Here is a 22356-nt window from a genome sequence, read left to right on the forward strand (position 1 = left end):
CTTGATTTCAAGTTTCGCAAATTTGAGTTTATCAAAAATGATATCGATAGATATCAATGCATTAAAAAAGTAAAAAATGTTTATAAAAACATTTTATGAAATGCATCTAAAAGCATCCGAAGAAATTGATATAGCAATTGAAACAAATTGTTTAAGTAGCACTTCTAAACTCATCAAACAGCTCAACTGACAATAGCATAAAAACATTTTATCAATCGTCAAAGCCACCGTTTGCGAATACTACTACTTTAGTTAACAACAAAAGACGAAAGCCAATCAACTTAATTGAACTAGTAACAGATAAATCATGTTGTAATTTAATTGAAAACAATGATAAACTTGAAAAATAAATAAACAATTACAGTCTGCAATTTTTTTTTTTTTAAATTTTATTTAGGTGCCATAAGAAGTCCTTACAGTCTTATCACTGAGCACCGCAGGTGAACATTTAATCACGCCTCCTTCCAAACCGATGTTGCATAACTTGCCCAGAGGTGGGGTTTGTACCACGGATCTGTGTTTCTGAGGCAAGTGCGCTACCACTGCGCTACGGCAGCTGTAAAGCAACCGTGGCGCGTGGTAGCGCACTTGCCTCAGTGGTAGCGCACTTGCACTCAGCCGGAGCTACGGAACCGGCTTGTGCCGAACTTAATGAAGCAGTTAGTTTTTATTACAGAAAACAAATAATAAAAAACATTTCTTTATCAAATAATATTTTATTAGAAGAGTTCGAATTGAACTGAAATTTGTTTTCACTTAAAATTCTTGGTAACTTAAAACACTTGTATTCTTTTTTGTTTATCTGATAAAATTTTTTACAAACAGCTTAATTAATGACGAGTTGATTTTTTTCCAGTCTTTATTTTCTATTCCAGTCTGGAAAAAAACCACTATTCAATCATTGAGCTGCCACCAGGCCATGCGCTAGTTAATATCACGTGGTGGGGTGCAATTAAAATTTTTGCTAAGTAAAAAATAAGGTCCTTGTTTTTTGAAATTTGACGACTGACTGGTCTAAAAGGTCAACATTTGCCGACTTCTATAAAAGAGTAAATTTTTCCGACTAAATGCACAAAAAATGCATTGAGGAGGGAATGGGTATGAATAATTTTAAATTTAAGTAATCTTTCCCCGTCACTGAATGGTTTAGAATTTGTAGCTAATTTCATAGCTTGCAACAGTAGCATTTACTGTTAAGGTATTGCCTCTTTTTAATAAATCTTGTTGTCCAACAAACTAATTACAAATTTGTTTTTTGTTTTTTTTCCTAATTTGTCGAGAAACTGGTTAAGTTTTTTAGATGTTTTGAATCATGGTGCCTCCTACAACTATATTATTTGCACACTAAAACAGATTCATTACATACTAAACATACTGGCACCTAATTAAATTTACCAAAATAGTATTATTTTGCCATATATACACACATACACACACATACCCCCCCCCCACACACACACACATATATATAATATATTTTTATAGATAATTTAATATTATATTTAATAAAAGGTCTACCTGCCGAAACACCCCGAGTTAAATTATCTAGGCTCCCGGTTATTTTAATATTATTTTGGAAATAAAATAAAGGTATTAAAATTTTTTTTTTTTAATAAATTTAACTTTCCAAAAATCTTTTTTTTCCTGAAATTAATTAAACTTTTTAAAATCTAATTTTATTTTCGAAATTAATTTAGCTTACAAAATATTGTTTGGTTTTTTTCGAAATTAGTTGCACATCTCGAAATTATTATTTTTCTTACGAAATTAATTTCACTTTTCGAAATCCTTTTTCTTTTTTTCGAAATTAATTTCACATTTCGAAACTCTTTTTTTTCTTTCGAAATTAATATTACTTTTCCAAATCCTTTTTTATTTCCGAAATTAGTTTGGCGAGTAAAATTATTTTCATAAGTTTTTATAGATTTCTAAAAAAAAGAAGTATTTCGGTACCGTTTTAATCGAAAACCCTAATATTTATGTTTAAACTTGATAAAAAAAACGGCACCGTCTTTATTTTACTCAATATTTAAAAAAATAAATCATATATATAGCACAAGATTCTCAAAAAATAACTTTAGTCAATCCAAAACCTATAATTCAGCAACTAAATACTTAATCAAAAATCGAGGACCTAAATAATGGAATACACTTTTAAATGATGATCTTAAAACACTCTCTTCGTTTAACCAATTTAAAACAAAACTTAGACAAATTCTACTAAACGACAATGAATTAAATTTCTTTTAAGGCGTTAAATAAGAGTACTCTTATTATTTAATTTATATAATTATAAATATATTTATTAATTTTAAATATATACATATAAAAAAAAATTTAAACTTTAAACTTTTACACGATTTAATTTTATCATATGTTTAATGCTGAGGATGTAAAAAAGTTTATACTATATATTCTTGAAACCTTATGTAAAATTAACCCTAATTATTTGGCATGTATTTATTTGTGTGCGTGCATTCTCTTTTTCTCTTTTTGTTATCCATATGTTGTTGTTTTTATTTTTTTTAATTTTTTTTTTGTTGATTATTCTCAATCTAACAATAGAAATTTTAGAAAGAAAGAAATTGGAGGATAAAATAATAAATAAAAAAATAAAAAATTAAAGTTTTTTTTTTGTTTTTTTATTATTTATTTATTTTTTTTCTTTCGTTCTTTATTTAAAATATAATTTTTAAGAATATTTTATTGGTATTTAAAAGATTTTGTATTATCTTACACAACTTTTGAAAGCTATGCTATGCTATGGTATATATTACAGGCTAAGTGGTAAAAGTTGCTCCTGGCATGTAAAGTTTAAAAAATTTACATGACAGGAGCAAAAAGAAGACTACTATAGTCTTCTTTTTGCTCCTGTCATGTAAATTTTTTAAATTTGTTCATTTTGTTATTGTAATTATTGTCCAAAGGCGAAATATATGTAAAAAAAAATAAAATAGAGTTAATTGAACATTTACTAAATTTTACGATTTTATCTTGATTTAAAGACGTTATTAATTAATGAAAGGCAAAAAGTAAAGAAATTTTTTTAACTATTTAAAAATATAGTTACCAATAAAAAAAAAGAACTAATAATATCGAGGTCATAAAATTCTACCACTATGTTTAAACAAGCGCTTTTAAGAAAAGGTACCGACTGGTTTCTAAAAAATAAAAATAAAAAGGTCCTTATAAACTAAAATTCACCATATTGAATTGTGTCAAATACCCAACTAGCCCACTAAATTTGTCAAAAAACCGACTATAACTTGAAAATCGCTTTTATTGTGTGGGTGGAACACCCCTTTCCCTCACACACCCTCGGCCTAAAATCGCTTTTGTATGCAATCTTTACACATAAAAAATCTTTGCTTCTTTAAACACTCTACAAAAATAATAAAACTTGTAAATTAAAAAAAAAATTTAATCTTTGTGTTTTGTGAATATTTTACATCGTAGTTGAGAGAAGTAAAAATTAGAAATATGTTATATCCAAGCTCATTAGACTATCAACTTTTTATTGATTAAAGAGCGTTTTATTGCTTTTTTTAAAATTGTTCCAAAAATTTAAAAAATTTTTAAATTGATAAACTTAATTATAAAAATTTAACATTATTATTACTATTATTATAGTTGCAGACGTAGAATATACATACAATATATACATACAGCGAGCAGGAAAAACCCTATTATAAACAACCAGTTTTATAAACATTCGTTCCGAATTTTATTCGCAACCAGTGATCTAGCCTCGTTTTAAAAGAGTAGAAAGTTACTTTGCTTGGTTAGTTCGTTCCGGTATTTTGCTGATCTATTATTTAGTTGGTTGTGTCTTGGAAGATAGTTTGGAACATATTCATGCTTTGTTTTAGGATGGTGACCATGTGACAAAAAGTTAATAAATTTTGATTGATATATATCATTATATATCAACCAATTATTAATTTTGTACAATTTACTGTACAAAATTAATAACTCGTCATTTAAAAAAGATTTAAGGACCATTTTTGCTCTGTTTACTAACTTTAGGATAGCGGTTTCAATAATGATATTAGTTTTAATTATAGGCTCCTATGGATACCTAGAAGGCTTAGCAACCACATATTTTATTTGTATTTACTCCCATAATTACCACATCGAGTAATTTTTATACGACAAATGTATTGGTACCATGGATTTTTTATTTGGTTGATAATGACATCTGAAATGCCTGGCAACGGTTCATATTGCATAGTTACTAGCTTAAGTGATTTTAACAAAATATCAAATTTTTAAACTATATTAATATTAATGTGGCGGTCTGATTGAAAATTATTTTATACATTTAAAAAACTAAACACATACCTAATTACTTATATTAGGTGTTTTTATGCAGTCGCAGGGCTCTATTTTATAATTCATGAAACTACTACGTAATCAATAAAAAAGAACCTAAAGTTTAAACCTTTTTGTGTGTTTAATTATACAAAAGTGTTGGTTAAAAATTATTTTTTAAACCAAAACTCATAAATTCTGATAATTGTAAAACAGCTTTAGCTTCTTTGTCTTTACCATCTTGGTGCAAACTACAATATGGTGCAAACAATAGTTCTAAAAATAAAAATGATTCAACTGGTGGTGCCAATCTTCTTTTTTTTGTTTTACTACTTGAAGTATCAAAATTCACCAGGGGTCTGCCAGATACTATAGTTAAGATAAGAGCAGAGTATTTCTTCTAATTGCAAAGAATTTCTTCTAACTGCTTCCACTTTATCAGTGGAAGCAGTAAGCAAAATATACTTTTAAAAGTAACAAGTTGTACCGTTACCGGTTTATTTTGTAGTCATTGTTTGTTGTTCTCTTTAAAACTAATTTTACAGCTTTTGCACAGATGCGCCTTTTTCAAAGATGCTTTATCAAATTAGACAAATTATTTTTTGCAGTTAAATTCATGTAATTTACAACTGTATCCAAAATATTAAGATTTGCTAACAAATTTTCTTAAAGTATATATGAATAAGTATTAATATTTTTCATGTTTTAACTATATAAAAATAAGAATTACATTTACAAAATTTTATAAATAGTTTTTTTAAGCTGTATTGATGTTAAAACAAGTTTGTAACACTAATCTAGTCTCACTGAGACCCAATAATCACATAACCATTTAGAATAAAATACATAGAAAATTTTTGCCACATAAAATCGGATACAATTTTTTTTTTTGCGTGTTTTGCAGTTGAAGAGATAAGACGCATTTTTATTTTGGCGTAAGTTTTCAGTTATTTTTGTTTCCACATTTTTTGTATTTGAGCATCCACTTCATGGGCGGATCTAATACTTTTTGGTATTTGAGATAACTAACATCTAGATATAGTACAAACTACAAATGTTTATATATTTATACTTATGTCAAAAAAAGATGCTTTGCAAAGAATTGCGATGATTGGAGCCTGGGAACAAAAAAAAAATCCCCAAAAAGCTTCCTACTCCAAACGTGAGAGCAACAAATAGATAAAAATTTTGTTGCACTATTCTCAACTAGATTTATATTCATCAATAAATTTTAAGTTTCACAGCAAAATATTTCAGCGTTGAAAAATTATGACCTTATAAAGTTTGAACCCCTCTCAATTTGAGGGGGTTACAAAGGGGGTTGTTAACTTGTTGCTCTCGCGTTTAGAGGATGATGTGGCAAAAATGTAAAGGATTTTTTGTTCCCAGATTCCAATTATCGCAAATTTTTGCAAAGCAAAATAAGTTGCTTGACATAAGTGTAAACATATAAATGTTTAGAGTTTGCTCCATGAACATTCGTTCATTTTGTCGGCAAATTTTACCCTTTTAGACCAATTAGCCGGCAAGTTTCTTTAAAAACAAGGACCTTTTTTGTTTCTTTTAGTCAGGAAAACTTTAATGGACTTCCTCATCCTCACATGACACCTACTTGCACCGGCCCTTTAAGTTCATATGCATCCATACTTATACAAGCTAAATGCAAATGAAAATTGAGTTCTCGATGTTATTCATCATGTACCTCTAACATCTCTGAAGAAATCTTAACACCTCCTTCAATGGGATTACAGATGGGACTGATGATTATTATAAAATTTTCTTGAATCACTACGAAGCTGCATGCAAAACTAACGTCCCAGGGACTAAACAAAAATTGTTTCGTCGAGAAAGCATATGGATAAATAAAGACTAGTCAACGAATACAAAGCATGTGATTACCAATTAAAGAAGCTTATATATTAAACTCGTCGTGAGTTTAAATTTGACTTGGTTATAAAATCAAAGCATTACTTAAAGATCCTGTTCAAGTATGTGTATAGCGAGTAAAATGTTAAAACTACTCTAACTGCTTTGAATAGAATCAATGGCGACACTATAACAAATCCAATAGACATTGAAAATCAGATTAACAATCACTTTCAATAAGTTTTCAACAAAAATAAAGACGATAAACTGCTAGGTTTTATAAAGCAAGATGAAGCCGTTTGCAAATACTTGCAAATAACTTAAAATCTGGTTAAAAATAGCCTAGCGATCTATCAGTTAATAAAACCGTTGGTGTGGATGGTGTAAGCGCACATGTATTGAAGAACTGTTCTGACAGCTTCTCGATACCGTTAAGTACAACTTTTCAGAAGTCGCTAGATAGTGGGTGTTATCATGAAATATGAAAAAAGGTTAATGTAACACCACAGTTCAAAAAAGGAAGTAGATTTGACCCAGGAAACTACTGGCCTATATATTTAACACCAATTGTATGTAAAGGGATGGAGAAAATAATACGCAAAAGTAAGGTCGATCACTTAGTCGACCATAAACTTATTTCAAAAAATCAACATAGATTTATTAGTAAAAAAGCGTGTGTGACTAAATAATTTACAAACGCTAATATTGTTATTTACCCGTGTAAAATGTTAGCGGATAACACAAAACTGTTGGCTCGTTTAGACCACCCATTAGCCTCACAAAAACTTTAAAGTGATATCAACAACATAGTCAAATGATATAAAATCTGGCATATGAAACTCATTATCGATAAATGTAAAATCATGCACATAGATAAAACAAACGACTTTTATGACTACTAAATGCCAACTAATAACAATAATAGCGTCGAACTTTAATCAAACGTAATCTAGGCGTCATGATCACGCCAGATTTGAAATAGCATTATAATTCAGCCTATGTAATCAATAAAGCCAACCGTTTTCTTAGCATGTTGTATTGTACATTCAGCCGCATGACTCCACAACTTCTTAAAATTCTATACATAACTTTTGCACGCCCTCATCTAGAATTTGCAGTAGCAGCTAACAATCCATTACCAAGAATGGATATTGATAAAATTGAGAAAGTACGAAGCTACCCGTTTAATGCTTTCTACCGTCGACTATCATACAAAGTTTGTTTGAGTTTACTAAATATAACTTCTTTAGAAACACATCAAACTAGGAGAGATCAGATACGAGCGTATAAAAATGTTAACAAGATAGACATTGTCTTATAGAATGAACCCCATGTTCTTTGTGTTGGGGTGACAAATCCAATAAAAACTAGAGGGCATCATCTAAAATTGACAATAAAATACGCACAAAATTGCGAGAATGGCAATAGTTTTTTACAAATTGAGTAGTGAGCTATTTGAATGCATTGCCGTCAGACGATGTATCCGCTATATCTGTTAACAGTTTCAAAGCTAATCTCGATACAGAAATTTTTCACTGAATTAAATATAAATTTAAATATGAAGTAGATAAGGCTGTCATAACCTATAGGATTTAAAGGGAAACCTATCATAGCATTTTAATACTACTACTACATCATTTAACTTGTCAAAATCATTATTAGTGAACACGCGGAAATCCACGGATTTTAAACCATATTTATATTGATAATGTACATATTGAACAATGTATTTCAAATCTCAAATTACTGGACCACCTTTGACTGTAATAGCGTTCGACTATAAAGTTATACTATGAAGGTTTTCGATCCACTCGCTCTACGGTAGACTTGCTAACTGCTGTGAATGAAAAATTTTATCTTGCATTAGACAGAGATGGAGAGGCTATGGCTATTGCTCTTAACCTATCTAAGGCTTTCGCAAAATTTTGGCATGCTGGTCTTCTCCATAAGCTTGTTTCATATGGTGTATCTGGGAAAGTTTTTGAAATAATCAAATCGTTTCTTTCTAACCGCTTTATTAAAGTCATCCTCAAAGACCAAGACTCTTCTTTATTTCCAGTAACTTCTGGGGTACCTCAAGCTTCTGTTCTTGGTCCTGTTTTGTTTCTTATCTACACTAATGATCTTCCCAACAACCTGACATCTAAAGTAGCTCTTTTTGCTAATGACTCAACTTTATTCTCCTGTCTTGACAAAAGTCTTCTTTTTCAATCTCTTAGAACAGGCAGCCGATCTAGAATCTGGTCTCACTTCTGTAACAGATTGGGGCTCACAGTGGCTTGTAAATTTTAACTTCAACAAAATTCTTTATTTACTGAAAAACAACTATCGCAGCTCTGTCGACATTCCTATATAATTAAATGGCAACCCACACACTGAGTCCTCTTCTATACGTCTTTTTGGATTATCATTTACTACTGACCTTTCATGGAAACCATATATACAATAGATTGCTTTACTATCATCTATTAAGGTTGCTTCTCTTTATCGTGCTCACCATTTTCTCTCTCCTGATTTCATTCTCTACATTTACGAATCTCTTATTCGTCCCTGTATGGTATACTGTAGTCATGTTTTAGCTGGTTCTTCAAATGATGCTCTTTCTTTTCTAAACAAAGTCCAAAAACGCATTGTAAACGTAGTTGGACCCAGTCTACCTGCTAAGTTTGTGCCTTTTTGCCATCGTCGTAAAGTTGCATCTGTTACTCTTTTCTAGAAATACTACCATGGTCACTGCTCAAAGGAACTATCATCTCTTGTTCCACTTCTTTCTCGCTTGACTCGCCATTTATCAAATTCTCATTTTTTTTACAGTATATGTCCTTGCATGCTCAAAAACTTTTATTTGTCTAGTTTTTTTCCCCGCACTTCAACCCTTTGGAACTCTCTCTCATCTTCATGTTTTCCTGACTCATACAACCTTCAACTTTTTAAGTCTTCTTTCAACCGTTTTCTTGCTCTATAACTCAATTCTTTCTTTCTAGTATCTTCCAACTTTATAGTGGTTGCTTGCAGCCTTTTTCGGAGTGAATCAGAATAAAAATAAAATAAAAAAACAAAGCGAAATCTTAACCGAAAAAGTACTTTAAATACGCCGTTATTTAAAGTCAATTTATTGGACATAACTTGTTTCAATAGCTCATTTGAAAGATAATACTTGATTTTATTAAATTATGTAATAAAAAAAGAGGTTTTAAAATTAACAACTATTTTATGCTTATTAGTAACACAAAAAATATTAACTAACTTAAAAAAAAAAAAAAAAAAAGCTTTTTATTCTGTAGTTTAGAAGCATACGGCATGATATTTATACATAAATATATACATTATATAAAAGCTGAATGTTTAAGCTATAAAATGGTTTATAATAATGTAATTTTTGAGAATGTATTTTTTTTTACTTTAGTCCACCACCTGGCCAACTGTGCGTCTGTGGAATGTTTTCTCGGCATTTTTTACAGACAAAAATACTTAATTTGCAGACGGTCTGTAACGTGCAGTCTAAAAAAAATTAGATTTGTTTGACACAAGAATTTAAATGTAGATTACTCTCAAAGCCAATTTAAGCTGTATTTCTTAATTTATTGGGCTAATTTTTAGTAAGTTTATAGTTACACTCTTTATCTATACTTACTCTAGTAAAAAATGGTTCATATACTTATATATACATCTCTTTGTGACAAGTGACCGATTCAAAAACAATATATATTTGTTTCTTATTAATTTTGAACAAACACTAAATATATTTTACATAGGGTTGAATAAAAAATGTATAATATTTGTTTTTTTTTGCTTCTAATTATTTGGACATTACAATAAGTTTCGCTTTCTAGTAATCATTGTTAAATACATATTTTATTAAATTATTATGACATATTTTTATACATTATATGTTATGCATTGTTTTACACACATTACATACATTAATATTATACGTTAACCGTTATTTAACGCAAATTTTTGTGATGAAAAGTTAGCCAAAGCATTTTAAGAGTTATAATTTTGTAATTCAAGAATTATTTATTGCTTTTTACATTTTTTTAAAACGAGGAATTTTTTTTGACTTAAAGTAAAACCAAAAACGAATTTAAAGAAAACCCTGACTATTAAGTTTCATTATATTTGTTTTTGCATTTGATTATTTAATTTGTATTGTGAATAATAATAGTACAACAGTTAATTATTTAATAATAATATAAACAGATTTCACCTATGATTATAATAATTATATACTTATATTTTTAATAATATAGGTATATAATTATTATAATCGTAGGTGAAATCTGTTTCTCATACTTTTTTTGTTTAATCAGAATACTAAATATATATATGTATATACATATGTATGTATGTATGTATGTATGTATGTATGTATGTATGTATGTATGTATGTATGTATGTATGTATGTATGTATGTATGTATGTATATATATATATATCATGTATATAATATATATATATATATATATATATATATATATATATATATATATATATATATATATATATATATATATATATATATATATATATGGATACATATATATTATATGTGGAAAAATATCATATATATAATATATAGGATGAGAGCACAACAAGATAAAAAATAAAATTATTATAAGCAGCCTAACTGTAGCTTTACCTATATATATATATATATATATATATATATATATATATATATATATATATATATATATATATATATATATATATATATATATATATATATATATATATATATATATATATATATATATATGTACTGTAATATAGATACTATTGCTAAAATTAAAGTTAAAAATAAGTTTTACAGACATGGCATTAGTTTTTGATTCTGATGAAGATGGCGGTGTTAATGAGTTAGTTGGTAATGATGAAGATGATGAAGTAGATGATGATGACTATGTTCCCGAAAAAAAAGGTATTTGTAAATTATGATATTTCAGCTATATGTATCCATGGATTTGCTAGCATGGATAGACTATGCAGGAATCCATTTAAACATGGACATTTTGACAGGCTGTTTTGCAAAATAATATATATTTTACTACATTTTTAAAATGAACACCTAATAAATTCATTCAGTTTGTTTATAGTTCTATCAGTTGAAGTTTTATTTAATTGTTTGATTTAAAGCGTTTAACTTGAAACTTTTAGCACTATTATATTGCCATATTGTATAATCCAATGTAAAACCATGTAAGATTGGCCTCAAAATAAAGTAGATATTTGGAAGATAGTCCTGCATGGTAGTCAAAAAGTTTCTTCCATAAACTGTTGTTTTAAATTGAACACTAATAAACCAGAAAAAATTTAAAAACTTGAATAAAGTTTTTTTAATGATAGATTGCTTGCCCAAACCAAACTCTCAGTTGATGTAGCAGCACTCCCTTTTAGCAGCAGGCTATGAGATAGTCAATGTAGCAGCATTCCCTTGTAGCAGCAGGCTTTAAGATAGTTAATGTAGCAACACTCTGCATATGTTTTACAGTAAAAAAGCATCACTCCTCGCAAGTTTTACCTATTTGTCAGTTAATGTAGCAACACTCCTCATATTTAAAAAAATTATAAAACAATAAAAAAACAAAAACACAATTAAAAAAAACTTTCTAGTCATAATTATTGCGGTTTTACAAAAAATGATAAAATTTAATGTACTTCTGCATTTTTAATTGTTTTAAACAGCATTAAAATTTTGCTTAAATGTTGATGTTACTTAAATGTTAATAAAAAGCATTAAAAGTTACTTTTTTTTTTTATCATTAAAGTCTCTTTTGACCACTATATATATATATATATATATATATATGCGAGCGCACATCTCTTAAGCGAAGGCCTGATATATATATATGTTTATATATTACAAACAATTCATACCTACGGGCTCAATTTTCCAATATTCTTTTTGCGGTCTCATTCTAAAAATGTTCACTTAAATTTTTCAGAAAAAGAAGAAAAAACAAAGAATAACCAAAGAAAATATTGCTCACATTCATTTGCCCTGTACCAAACCCTTAGTCAATGTAACAGCACTTCTTTGTGGCAGCAGGCTTTAAGATAATTGATGTATATACTGAAGCCCCCACAGCCACCTCTTTTACTATGATGTCATCAGTGTGCGTAATGCTGCATTTATATATCTATATATATATATATATATATATATATATATATATATATATATATATATATATATATATATATATATATATATATATATATATATTTATATAAATATATATATAATTTAAAAATGGTTGACATTGATTACAAAGTGATTAATACCCTGATTAATATTATTAAAAGTAAAAATTAAAGATAAAGAATAATTTCTCCATAGCTGCTGTCTTTGATGATGCCGATGATGGTGAAGAATCTGATCCTGATTTTAATTTAAAAAAGAAAAAAGTATCATCAAAAAAAAGAGGCCGCCCTTCAAAGGGCTCTCCTCCTGAAAAAAAGCTGAAATCTGATACTTCTAGCAAAAAAAGTAAAGGAAGACCTAAAAAGTCATTATCTAAAGAATCTGTTCAAAAGAGCCCAGTGCAAAAAGGAAAACCACAATCTATATCAAAAGACAATCATAATATTTTAAGTGAAGAAGCAGAAAAATGTAAAGAGGCAGTTGACTCTAAAAGGAACTCATTACGAAGGTAAGTTTTGATTATATTATGTTGTTTATACACGTATTGTGCACAAAATTGGGAAATGTAATGTAAACTTCATAAATGCTGGCATTTTTTCAAACATTTGAGTAAGTGTAAGCTATTATTAATATATAATTGTTGAAAATACTTGTGGATGTGTGACTATCTTGTGCATAAATTACCAATGTGCAAGATGCACATAACCACAAACATATAAATGATTGTAAAATTGTTTGTTGCGCTTGTCTGTTTTTTATGTATATAGATTATGCAAGTTCTTAGGCAAGTTTGCTTTTACTTTAGTATTTGTGTGTTTGAAATTGCAGTTTTTTTAAGTTTGTTTTAAGTAATATTTATGTTTTATTCTGTGTTTTTTAATAAGGTTCAATAATATGATTTATGTTAAGTTTTTATTACTATGAATAGATAAATTTGTTGTTAAGCTGGATGCATCTTTTTTCCCTTTGCAGCTGCAGTTTATATCTTACTTTATATCACTTTTAAATTTAAAGGAGTTTTGATTCTTAAAATTGCAGTATTTAAAATTTTAATGACGTATTTTGAATAGCAAATTTTTAGGAGCTCTAAATGATTAATGACAGATCTTGGATAGCAATTTTTTTTCTGTCAAATTTTTAGAAGCTCTAGGAGCACTCGAGCATTTGTTTCTTATGCTGATGCAGATTTATCTGGGGAAGAAGAACATCTTTCTGATTATGAAGAGTTTGATAATGAACCAATAAAAGATAAAAAATTAAAAGTTGATGCAGGAGTAGACAAAAAAAAACATGCAGAAAACCTATGGTCAGATTTTAAAGAGGACGTCAACAAAAAAAGTGGACTCTTGACCAAAAATAATTCACCAAATGACACTTCAAAATATGTTTCAGATGAAATAAAAAAAGATATTCCAAAACATAGCATAAGTACTGCTGATATAAAAACTGTTTCTACACTTAATGAAAAGCTACCTTATAATTTGCAAGAGTCCAGTGTTAAAAACTCGGAAGAACCTACATTAAACTCTGATTCAGATATCTCTATTAAAAAAAATGAATCAGCTGAATGTCCTGAAAAGATAATTAATAGTAATAATGAAATCAATCATGATAGCGAAAAAAAATATCTTGAAACGATTACAACAGCCAAGGAAGAGTCCACGAAACCTCAGAAACCTGTAAGTAATTTATTTTTAAATTTTTCTTTTAATTTTCAAAATAAAAGTTTTTGATAATAATTTTTTTCATACTAATTAGTATAGTTTTATAAAATCTAGAAATGTTTATACAGAAATTTTAGATACAAAAATATGTTAAAAGGAGTTAGAAAAATAAAGTTTTTGTTTGAAATTTAATGCAAGGCTTCAATAATGGCTGAAGGAACAAAAAAGATGGTTGCTGTCACAGAAACATATGATTTTGCTGGTGAAACTGTCAAGTAAATTTTTAATTTTTTCAAATTTAGTTAACATTAAAAAATAAAAAAAAATGGTTTAAACAATCAAGTTATTTAGTTTTTTGTTTTAGATTATCAAATATAATCAGCAAGGTTAGTACCTTGGTTGGTAGAAAAACTTATGCTAATCTTCCTATAGTTAATTGACAATTTTCAGACTATTTATCTTCTCTTAAAAACATTTATTTTAAACAACCTTTGTTGCTTTGCTGCTTATATACCGAAACTTTATTGTTTTAATTAAGTACATAAGGTCATTCTCAAAATTTATTGCTCTTAGTATATATATATGATATACATACTAAGCTTTCAACAAAAATATTTTGATGTTAAGATAAACATCTTTTCTCAAGGCGACAGTTATTTTAAGTGAACCAATTGCTACAATTATTGCAATTCACTTCCATTTTCCTCCAATGGCAGTAGTTTTAAGTGTAGCCATAGTAATTATTATATAAATTACTATGTAATTACTATATAGTAGTTAACTATAATTACATTTATAATTACTGTCATAAAGCTTAGTATATATATCTTATATATGTGTTATATGTAGTAATTACCTTGATGTTTTGTTTTTACACAAGCAAAATAAAACAGGTAATATGAAAAAAAGCTGTATGCAAACAAGAAGTAGGACACTTACTCAAAAAACTTGTATGTAACAATAATCCTTTAAAAATGTTGTTAATCTCTAAAAAACACATGGTGTCATGGTAACACATTTGCAGTATTATTAGACTTGTTTGACCATAAAACAAAATTTAGTTAGTGTGTATTAGAACTTTCTTATTCTAATAACTTTAAATACAGTAAAAATAATAAGCTTTAAATTTAACAGTTAAAACTTAAGAACTGAAAAAAATAATAATATAGTTTAAAAAAAGTTTAAAACCAAGTTTAAAAATGTTGAAAGCTGGCATTATTTAAAAAAAGAATAAACAAATTTAAAAGATAAAAGTAGTTAATCAGTTTTTACTCTTGGTATGTTTTATAGAAATTTTATGTGTGTAGGTTTTATGTTAGGTTGTGTGTAGGTTTTATGCTAGGTTGTGTGTAGGTTTTATGTTAGGTTGTGTGTAGATTTTATTTTAGGTGTAGGTTTTATATTAGACCATTTAGTTTCAAATTATTAATTATAAATGTATTTTTAGGGTCACTAAGCAAGTTCTGGCAAATGATGAACTATCACAGAGTTCAAGTAGCAGTTTCAATAGCAGTCTTTCAAATTCGTCATCATCAAGTAGCTTGTCATCAAATGAGTAGGTCTTTTAGTAATAAGATTCAAAAAATGTATCCAAGTTGTGCCATCTGGTGTCTTTTAATGTAACAATAATATAGATTTATCATTTTTATTAATAAGTACTATACTATTATTCATGTAGAGTTATCAAATGTGCAAATTTTTTATTATTACATTTTTTCAGTGTAAACTACAATTCCAGGATTGCAAAAATTTGTTGCATTAAGGATATATTTTTATGACTATTTATCAATTAGTTGTAAACTTTTTTAATTGTTTAAAAAAAGTTTTTTAATATATCTTGAAATCCAGAAAACATATTTTCACCTAGAGGCTGGTACTTTTAACAAGATCTAGGAAAAAAGTCTAAGTCTAGCAAAGTGATAATTTGTAAGTGAAAATCTGGAAGCAACAAGAATAGAGTACAAAAAAGGTTATTTATGGAGGAATTAAATAAATTTACTTAAATAACTGAGAGAAAAAAAGTTCCACATTTTTAGAAGAGGATGAAATGTGTTTGATTCTCTTCTAAAACGTTAATAAAGGTTATTTTATGCCTCCAGGGAATCAATATTACCAATCGAAGCATTATAAAACATATGACAAATTCAAGTTCATTTGATTTGAAAAATTCATATACAACTTCCTTGAACGATAGGCTATTTGTATTTGTGATCTTAAAAGATCTCTTTTTATTACAATATTTTGACATCAAATTAAATTGTAACTGAATGCTTTGAAAAACGACTTAAACACTCATTAAAACAATTTAATCACTCATTAAAACGACTTAATCACTTATTAAAATAACTTATGAAAATGACTTAATCACTTATGAAAATGACTAGTCACTTATTAAAAAAGCCACAAAATAAACTTTATTATACTTAAATCTAAAATCTGTTCACTGTTTCAAAAAAACTAATGTTGTGATATAAAAATAGCTTTAATGTTGTTCAAAATGCTAATCCACTGAACTGTCTTAGGCCGGGAGTCGTGGAATCTTGAATGAGGAAGAAAAGAATGCTAAAAAAATGCCTAGATTTTTTAATTGTTACCTAAAAAGTGACTAAGTAATATTGTGTAGTTGATGGCTGGTACTTAACAGTTAAATTACTTGTTTATTGTAAAGTTAAGGGTTGTTTTTTTTTAATTATTTCATTTTTAAATAAAATCATGGTCATCCTCAATAATAAATTTAGAATTGATTTTTTGAGAAAATTAAGTTGATAAAATTGTCCGAGTTCTAACCAATGGTGATTTATATAGTATGTTATTGACAGAATCTAAAGTTTAAATCTTTTGGCAATTTGAGAAACTTTATAAAATCTCTATGAAGTTACTTTATAGTAATTTTTACTGTTCATATGTTTCATATGTTTTCATATTTTACTGTTTATGTGTTTCATATGTTTTCATATTTTACTGTCCATATGTTTCATATGTTTTCATATTTTACTGTTCGTATGTTTCATATGTTTCATATGTTTTCATATTTTACTGTTTGTATGTTTTATATGTTTTCATATTTTATTGCTCATATGTTTCAATTCAATTGAATTCAATATTTTAAACTTTTTGTTTTGGGTAGTTTTAGAATATACATAACACATGTTCGGAACTTTATAGTAATTTATAAAATACTTATAAAATAGTAACTTAAAAACTTTAAAAACTTAAAAACTTAAAAAAGTAACTTATAAAATTATTAATTCATCTATTTTATGGCTCTTTTTTTCTTCTATATACTCTTTATCTTTTTAAGTTTTCGTTTGATATTATCCAGGATTTGTTGCACTTTTGGTTACCATAGGAGCACATTTTTTAGTTTAGTTTTTTATTATTGTTAATAAAGACGAAATACGTAACAAAATAAATAATTTCAAATTGAATGAAATTTCAGTGAAATTGAGTGGAAAATGTCTAATCTACAGAATTTTTAAAAAAAATAGTTTTTATTGTAAAAGCTATCAGAGGTGCAATGAATCCTTTTAACTGTTATTTTTAAAAAATTTGTGTTTGTTATTTAAAGTTCAAAACGAGGCGGTGTGGCAAATGTTCTTGACTCATTAAAGAAGAAGAAGATGAGCGTTCTGGTACGGAAAGCAAAATTTTATATTAAGAAAAACATGACGTTATTTTATTTTATTATTAACATTGTGACTTCCAAATGCAAAGTGTATATATATATATATATATATATATATATATATATATATATATATATATATATATATATATATATATATATATATATATATATATATACTGTGCTGCAAAAGTCATTATAACAGCGTCGAAAACAAGCTTACAGTGCATTTAAAACGCCATAGGGTCCTGCCATCTGGTGAATACTTCATAACTATTTATTTAAATGGTTGCTTCAGCAGCTGACTTTGTTTTTAAACACATTTTGTGTTATTTTATTAATATTTATCCATTATTATCGGGTTTTCTCGTGGCGATCGGTGAATTTTCAATTTTTGGTGATTTAGCAGGTATGTTAAAATTTATTTCTAAACTATTGTTTAGTTTAGTAATTGTAATTTAATGACATTTTATGCAGTTTTATAGTATTTTACTTATGGATTTATGTGGAAAGCATGAGATTTTGGTTTTTTTAGCCCATAAAATTGTTTTTTAATATCATGTAACAAAATTGGAATTTTTGGTCAAGAAAATTTAAAAATTGTCATATTCTGTAGAAATAGCAATTGTAATAACATGATTTATTATGTATTTTATATTTATACTATTGCACTTTTAATATTTATTACTTCTTTTTATTATTTTATATTATTTAAAAATTTTGTTTACATTTTTCAGACATGACTCCGTATAGAAAGTTGACGATGGAACAGAGATGTGAGGTGTTGGCGAAGGTTAAGGAGGGATATTCGTATCGGAAGGTGGCACAAATAATAAAAATCCACTACCTGACTGTATTTGGAATTGTGAGGAAGCATGCCGCAACCAACTCCGTACGCAATCTTCCCAGGGACGGCCGGCCAAAAAAGACCGCGGTCAGAGAGGATCGGATGTTAGTTTGTATGAGTATGAAAAATCGTCGAATGACATCATCGGACATCAGGAAACAGTCGGCAGTGGACATATCTACAAACACAGTCAGAAGGAGACTCCTGAAGGCCGGTCTACAAAGTTGTGTAGCGGCCAAAAACCTCTTTTGACTGTTGCCCACAAGAAAGCTTGATTGGATTTTGCGCGACGACATAAGGACTGGGGTGTTGAGGAATGGAAAAGGGTGTTGTGGAGCGATGAAAGCTCATTCCAGATGTTTTGTGGGGCTAAAAGGGCTTATGTAAGAAGGAAAGCCGGGGAAAAGTTCATCCCACAGTGCATTGTTCCAACAGTTAAGCACAGGGGAGGTTCCATAATGGTTTGGGGTTGCATGTCCTGGGTAGGGGTTGGCCAGTTGTACAGGTGTGAGGATACCATGAATCAACACCAGTATGTCAGGGTCCTCGAGAACTGTATGCTGCCATCAGCCAATTTGCTTTTTGGCAATGGAGAAGAGTTCCTGTTCCAACAGGACAATGCTCCTTGCCATAAAGCAAGGCTTGTGACTGCATATCTGGAGGATCATGATATACGGGTACTGAACTGGCCAGCCCAGAGTCCAGACCTCAACCCCATAGAGCACCTGTGGAAAATAATGTTTAAACACTTGCAAGGAGCAAACCCTAGCAATAAGGATGCACTTTGGGCCCATTTACAGAACATATGGAATGATTTTTCACCAGTTACTGTTCAGAACTTGATTAGCTCTATGCCCCGTAGGATCAAGTCTGTCATCAAATCAAGGGGTGGGCAGACAAAGTATTAATAAACTGTGTAATTTTAAATTGTATGAACAGTTGCAATAAAAAAATAATCCAAATCAATTGTTTTCAGTCGTTTTTATTTGTAACGCTACAAGAAAATAGAAAAAAACCTTAAAAATATTACTGTTATAATGACTTTAGCACAGCACTGTATATATATATATATATATATATATATATATATATATATATATATATATATATATATATATATATATATATACACACACACATATATATATACACATATATATATATGTGTGTATATATATATATATATGTGTATATATTAGGGTGGTGGTAAAAACAATTTTTACGGGTGCCACAAGGCCCTTATACATCAAACAGGTTCCTAATATTATAAAAAAAAAAGTTTTTAAAAAGTATATCATGTTGGGTCTCAAAAGAAGCAAAATTTTATAAAAATTCTAAAAATAACAATTATTTTATAAAAAAACTATTATTTAAGATTTTTTTGAAATTATAATTAAAAAAAATAAACTTTTTTCATTTTTAGTTTAAAAGGTATATATATATATATATATATATATATATATATATATATATATATATATATATATATATATATATATATATATATATATATATATATATATATATATATATACATATATACATACATATATATATATATATATATATATATATATATATATATATATATATATATATATATATATATATATATATATATATATATACATATATATATATATATACATATATATATATATATACACATATATATATATACATATATATATACATATATATGTATATATATATATCTATATATATATATATATATATATATATATATATATAATATATATATATATATATATATATATATATATATATATGGTCTTATCTTACTTATCTTCTAGTTTTAGTTAAACTGAATGATAAATAATGAAAATTTTGCATGTTTGAATTTTTGTTTACAAGACTTAAATATTTTAGAGTAGCGTTTAGTTTATGTGATCTTGTTGGGTTATTTTTTAAAAGTAGATATAATATTCTTTTAATTTTTTTAAAAGGATAAATCAAAACACGACTGGGAAAGTTATAAAGCAGAAACAGACCTTACAGATGACCTAAAAAAAAATAAAGGAGTTGGGTAAAAGTATTTGAAAATCTTTTTTTGGTTGTTGAAACAGATCAAAGTTTGCGACCTTTAAATTAATTTTGTTTTGAAATACAATTTTGTTTAGATTCCTTGATAAACAAGATTTTTTGAATCGTGTTGATTACCAGCAGTGGGAAAGAGAAAGGGAAATGCGTCTATACACAAACCGGAAATAAACTACCTTTTTCTAATGATTTGCTCTAGCTTAATGGTTCTTAATCAACATCTGTTTATTTTGTTTTAGTTTTATGAAGATTTTATTACGCGCATATACAGTTACAGAGTTGAGAAACAGCATTATTTATTGGATATAAAAAGGTGAATCATTTCTTTAGAAATGCTTTTGAACATTGATTTGAAGCTTCTTGTTTTAAATCGACGACTTTTGATTACATTTGGTTTATGAATCAAATTTCCTTTTCTTATTGTCATCTTGTGTCGTTTTTGTGTTTGTGTGTTCGCGTCTTATCCTTCGTGTGTGTGTGCTTAATTGCCTTCCGCTGCTTTTGCTTTGCTTTTGTGTGGCTAAATTTAAAAGATGCTTCGTGCGAAGGCTACCTTGAGTGTTTTGTGTGCAACTTGATTTATATCAAAGTTTCTTATAATATTTCTAATCTAATAACTTTTTATTTAAGGTTTAAAATATTTCTACCTTTAAAAAAGAGTATTATGAAATTTATGTTTAAATATCTGTTTTTAGTCTGTATAATGTTAATTAGATATCACGGAACAATTAGGATATTTATAAAAGATTTATTTCTTATGTTTTGTGTTTTAATATTCACGACAATAATTCTTATGCTAGCTGTTTACTTTAATAGTTTAAGGTGGTCACTCAAAAAATATCCTAATATTTGATTGGATCTAGAGAATCATTTTTATCAACTAAAATCATTTTTACCAACTAAAAAGTATAAAGCTAAGGTATTTGAATAAGCTTTTCAAAGTTTAACATATTTGCTTTGATTACAAATAAATAAAATTTATATTCTATACCAAGTATTTTTGAAATAACTACTCGATCTAACAGTCATATTAAGATTAAATTTTAAACATATCTTAAACATAGTACTCTCGAGTCCTTCTAACAAGGGGGGGTGGGGGGTGGGGATTTTAGTCCAGATCTAGCCGGGGAGGGGGGGGGGGTAATTTTTTTATATTTTATTACAAGTATTTTTTACAATTTCAGTTTATAAATCCATACTAATATTTTTACAAAACACGCATAAAACTAATTCTAGCGTGGCTTGTGGTAAAATGCGCATTTTATAATAATTTTATAATAACAGCTGTTTTATAATAATTTCCATAGGATTTAATATGATGATATAAGTTTTATACTTTGGTGAGAAATAAATTGAAAGCTCATTTTCGATAAATCGAGATTTACTTGGTCGGTGGTTTTTAAAGCCTGTTTACACTGAAAATTTTTGTTTTATCAGTGACTGTAATAATTATTTTCTAATTTGTAAGGGCAATTTTCACTGATTTTTTATTTTATTCTTGATAACAAGTAAAAATTAATAAGTAGGAGGGAGGGGGAATTTTCCAAAAATTAATAAACGTCCGGCCACATCCTTTTATAAGGGACTCGAGAGTAACAAAAATCAGCTTAAAAATATAGACGAAATAAAAGATATATATGAAAAATAGTACTGAGACGCAAAAAACATTTAGCGAACTACTAATGCAAACTAAAATGCGCTGATGAAAAATCTCAAATGAATTTTATGGTTATGAAACAAACTTAAAATTTCAGCTTGAATGCATTACACTGGTAACAAAAAGACTTTTTTTTTTGGATATTATAGCAGCTATGAGACTTGTTTTTGAAGAACC

At 27.7% G+C, this 22356-nt stretch overlaps 1 protein-coding gene across 2 annotated transcripts; it reads left to right on the top strand.

The window, feature by feature from the left end:
• The first annotated feature begins 10941 nt into the window (after positions 1-10941).
• On the top strand, positions 10942-21280 carry LOC136072088 (craniofacial development protein 1-like). Of its 2 annotated transcripts, XM_065820314.1 has the most exons (8): positions 10942-11101; positions 12521-12833; positions 13467-14004; positions 14188-14264; positions 15437-15544; positions 17558-17621; positions 20429-20508; positions 20603-21280. In XM_065820314.1, exons 1-8 carry the CDS (start codon positions 10996-10998, stop codon positions 20691-20693), a joined length of 1377 nt encoding a protein of 458 aa, XP_065676386.1. In that variant the 5' UTR covers positions 10942-10995; the 3' UTR covers positions 20694-21280. The 2 variants fall into 2 exon arrangements, with proteins under 2 accessions (XP_065676386.1, XP_065676387.1); XM_065820315.1 differs by lacking the exon at positions 17558-17621.
• The last annotated feature ends 1076 nt before the right edge of the window (positions 21281-22356 follow it).

This window comes from Hydra vulgaris, chromosome 15 (assembly GCF_038396675.1).
Source record: "Hydra vulgaris chromosome 15, alternate assembly HydraT2T_AEP".
Taxonomy (NCBI): domain Eukaryota; kingdom Metazoa; phylum Cnidaria; class Hydrozoa; order Anthoathecata; family Hydridae; genus Hydra; species Hydra vulgaris.

Coding starts and splice junctions, on each gene's coding strand:
- LOC136072088 (XM_065820314.1), top strand. CDS start 10,996: ATGGCATTAGTTTTTGATTCTGATGAAGATGGCGGTGTTAATGAGTTA. Junction 14,265..15,436: donor TTTGCTGGTGAAACTGTCAA/GTAAATTTTTAA, acceptor ATGTATTTTTAG/GGTCACTAAGCAAGTTCTGG. Junction 20,509..20,602: donor AAAAAAAATAAAGGAGTTGG/GTAAAAGTATTT, acceptor AATTTTGTTTAG/ATTCCTTGATAAACAAGATT.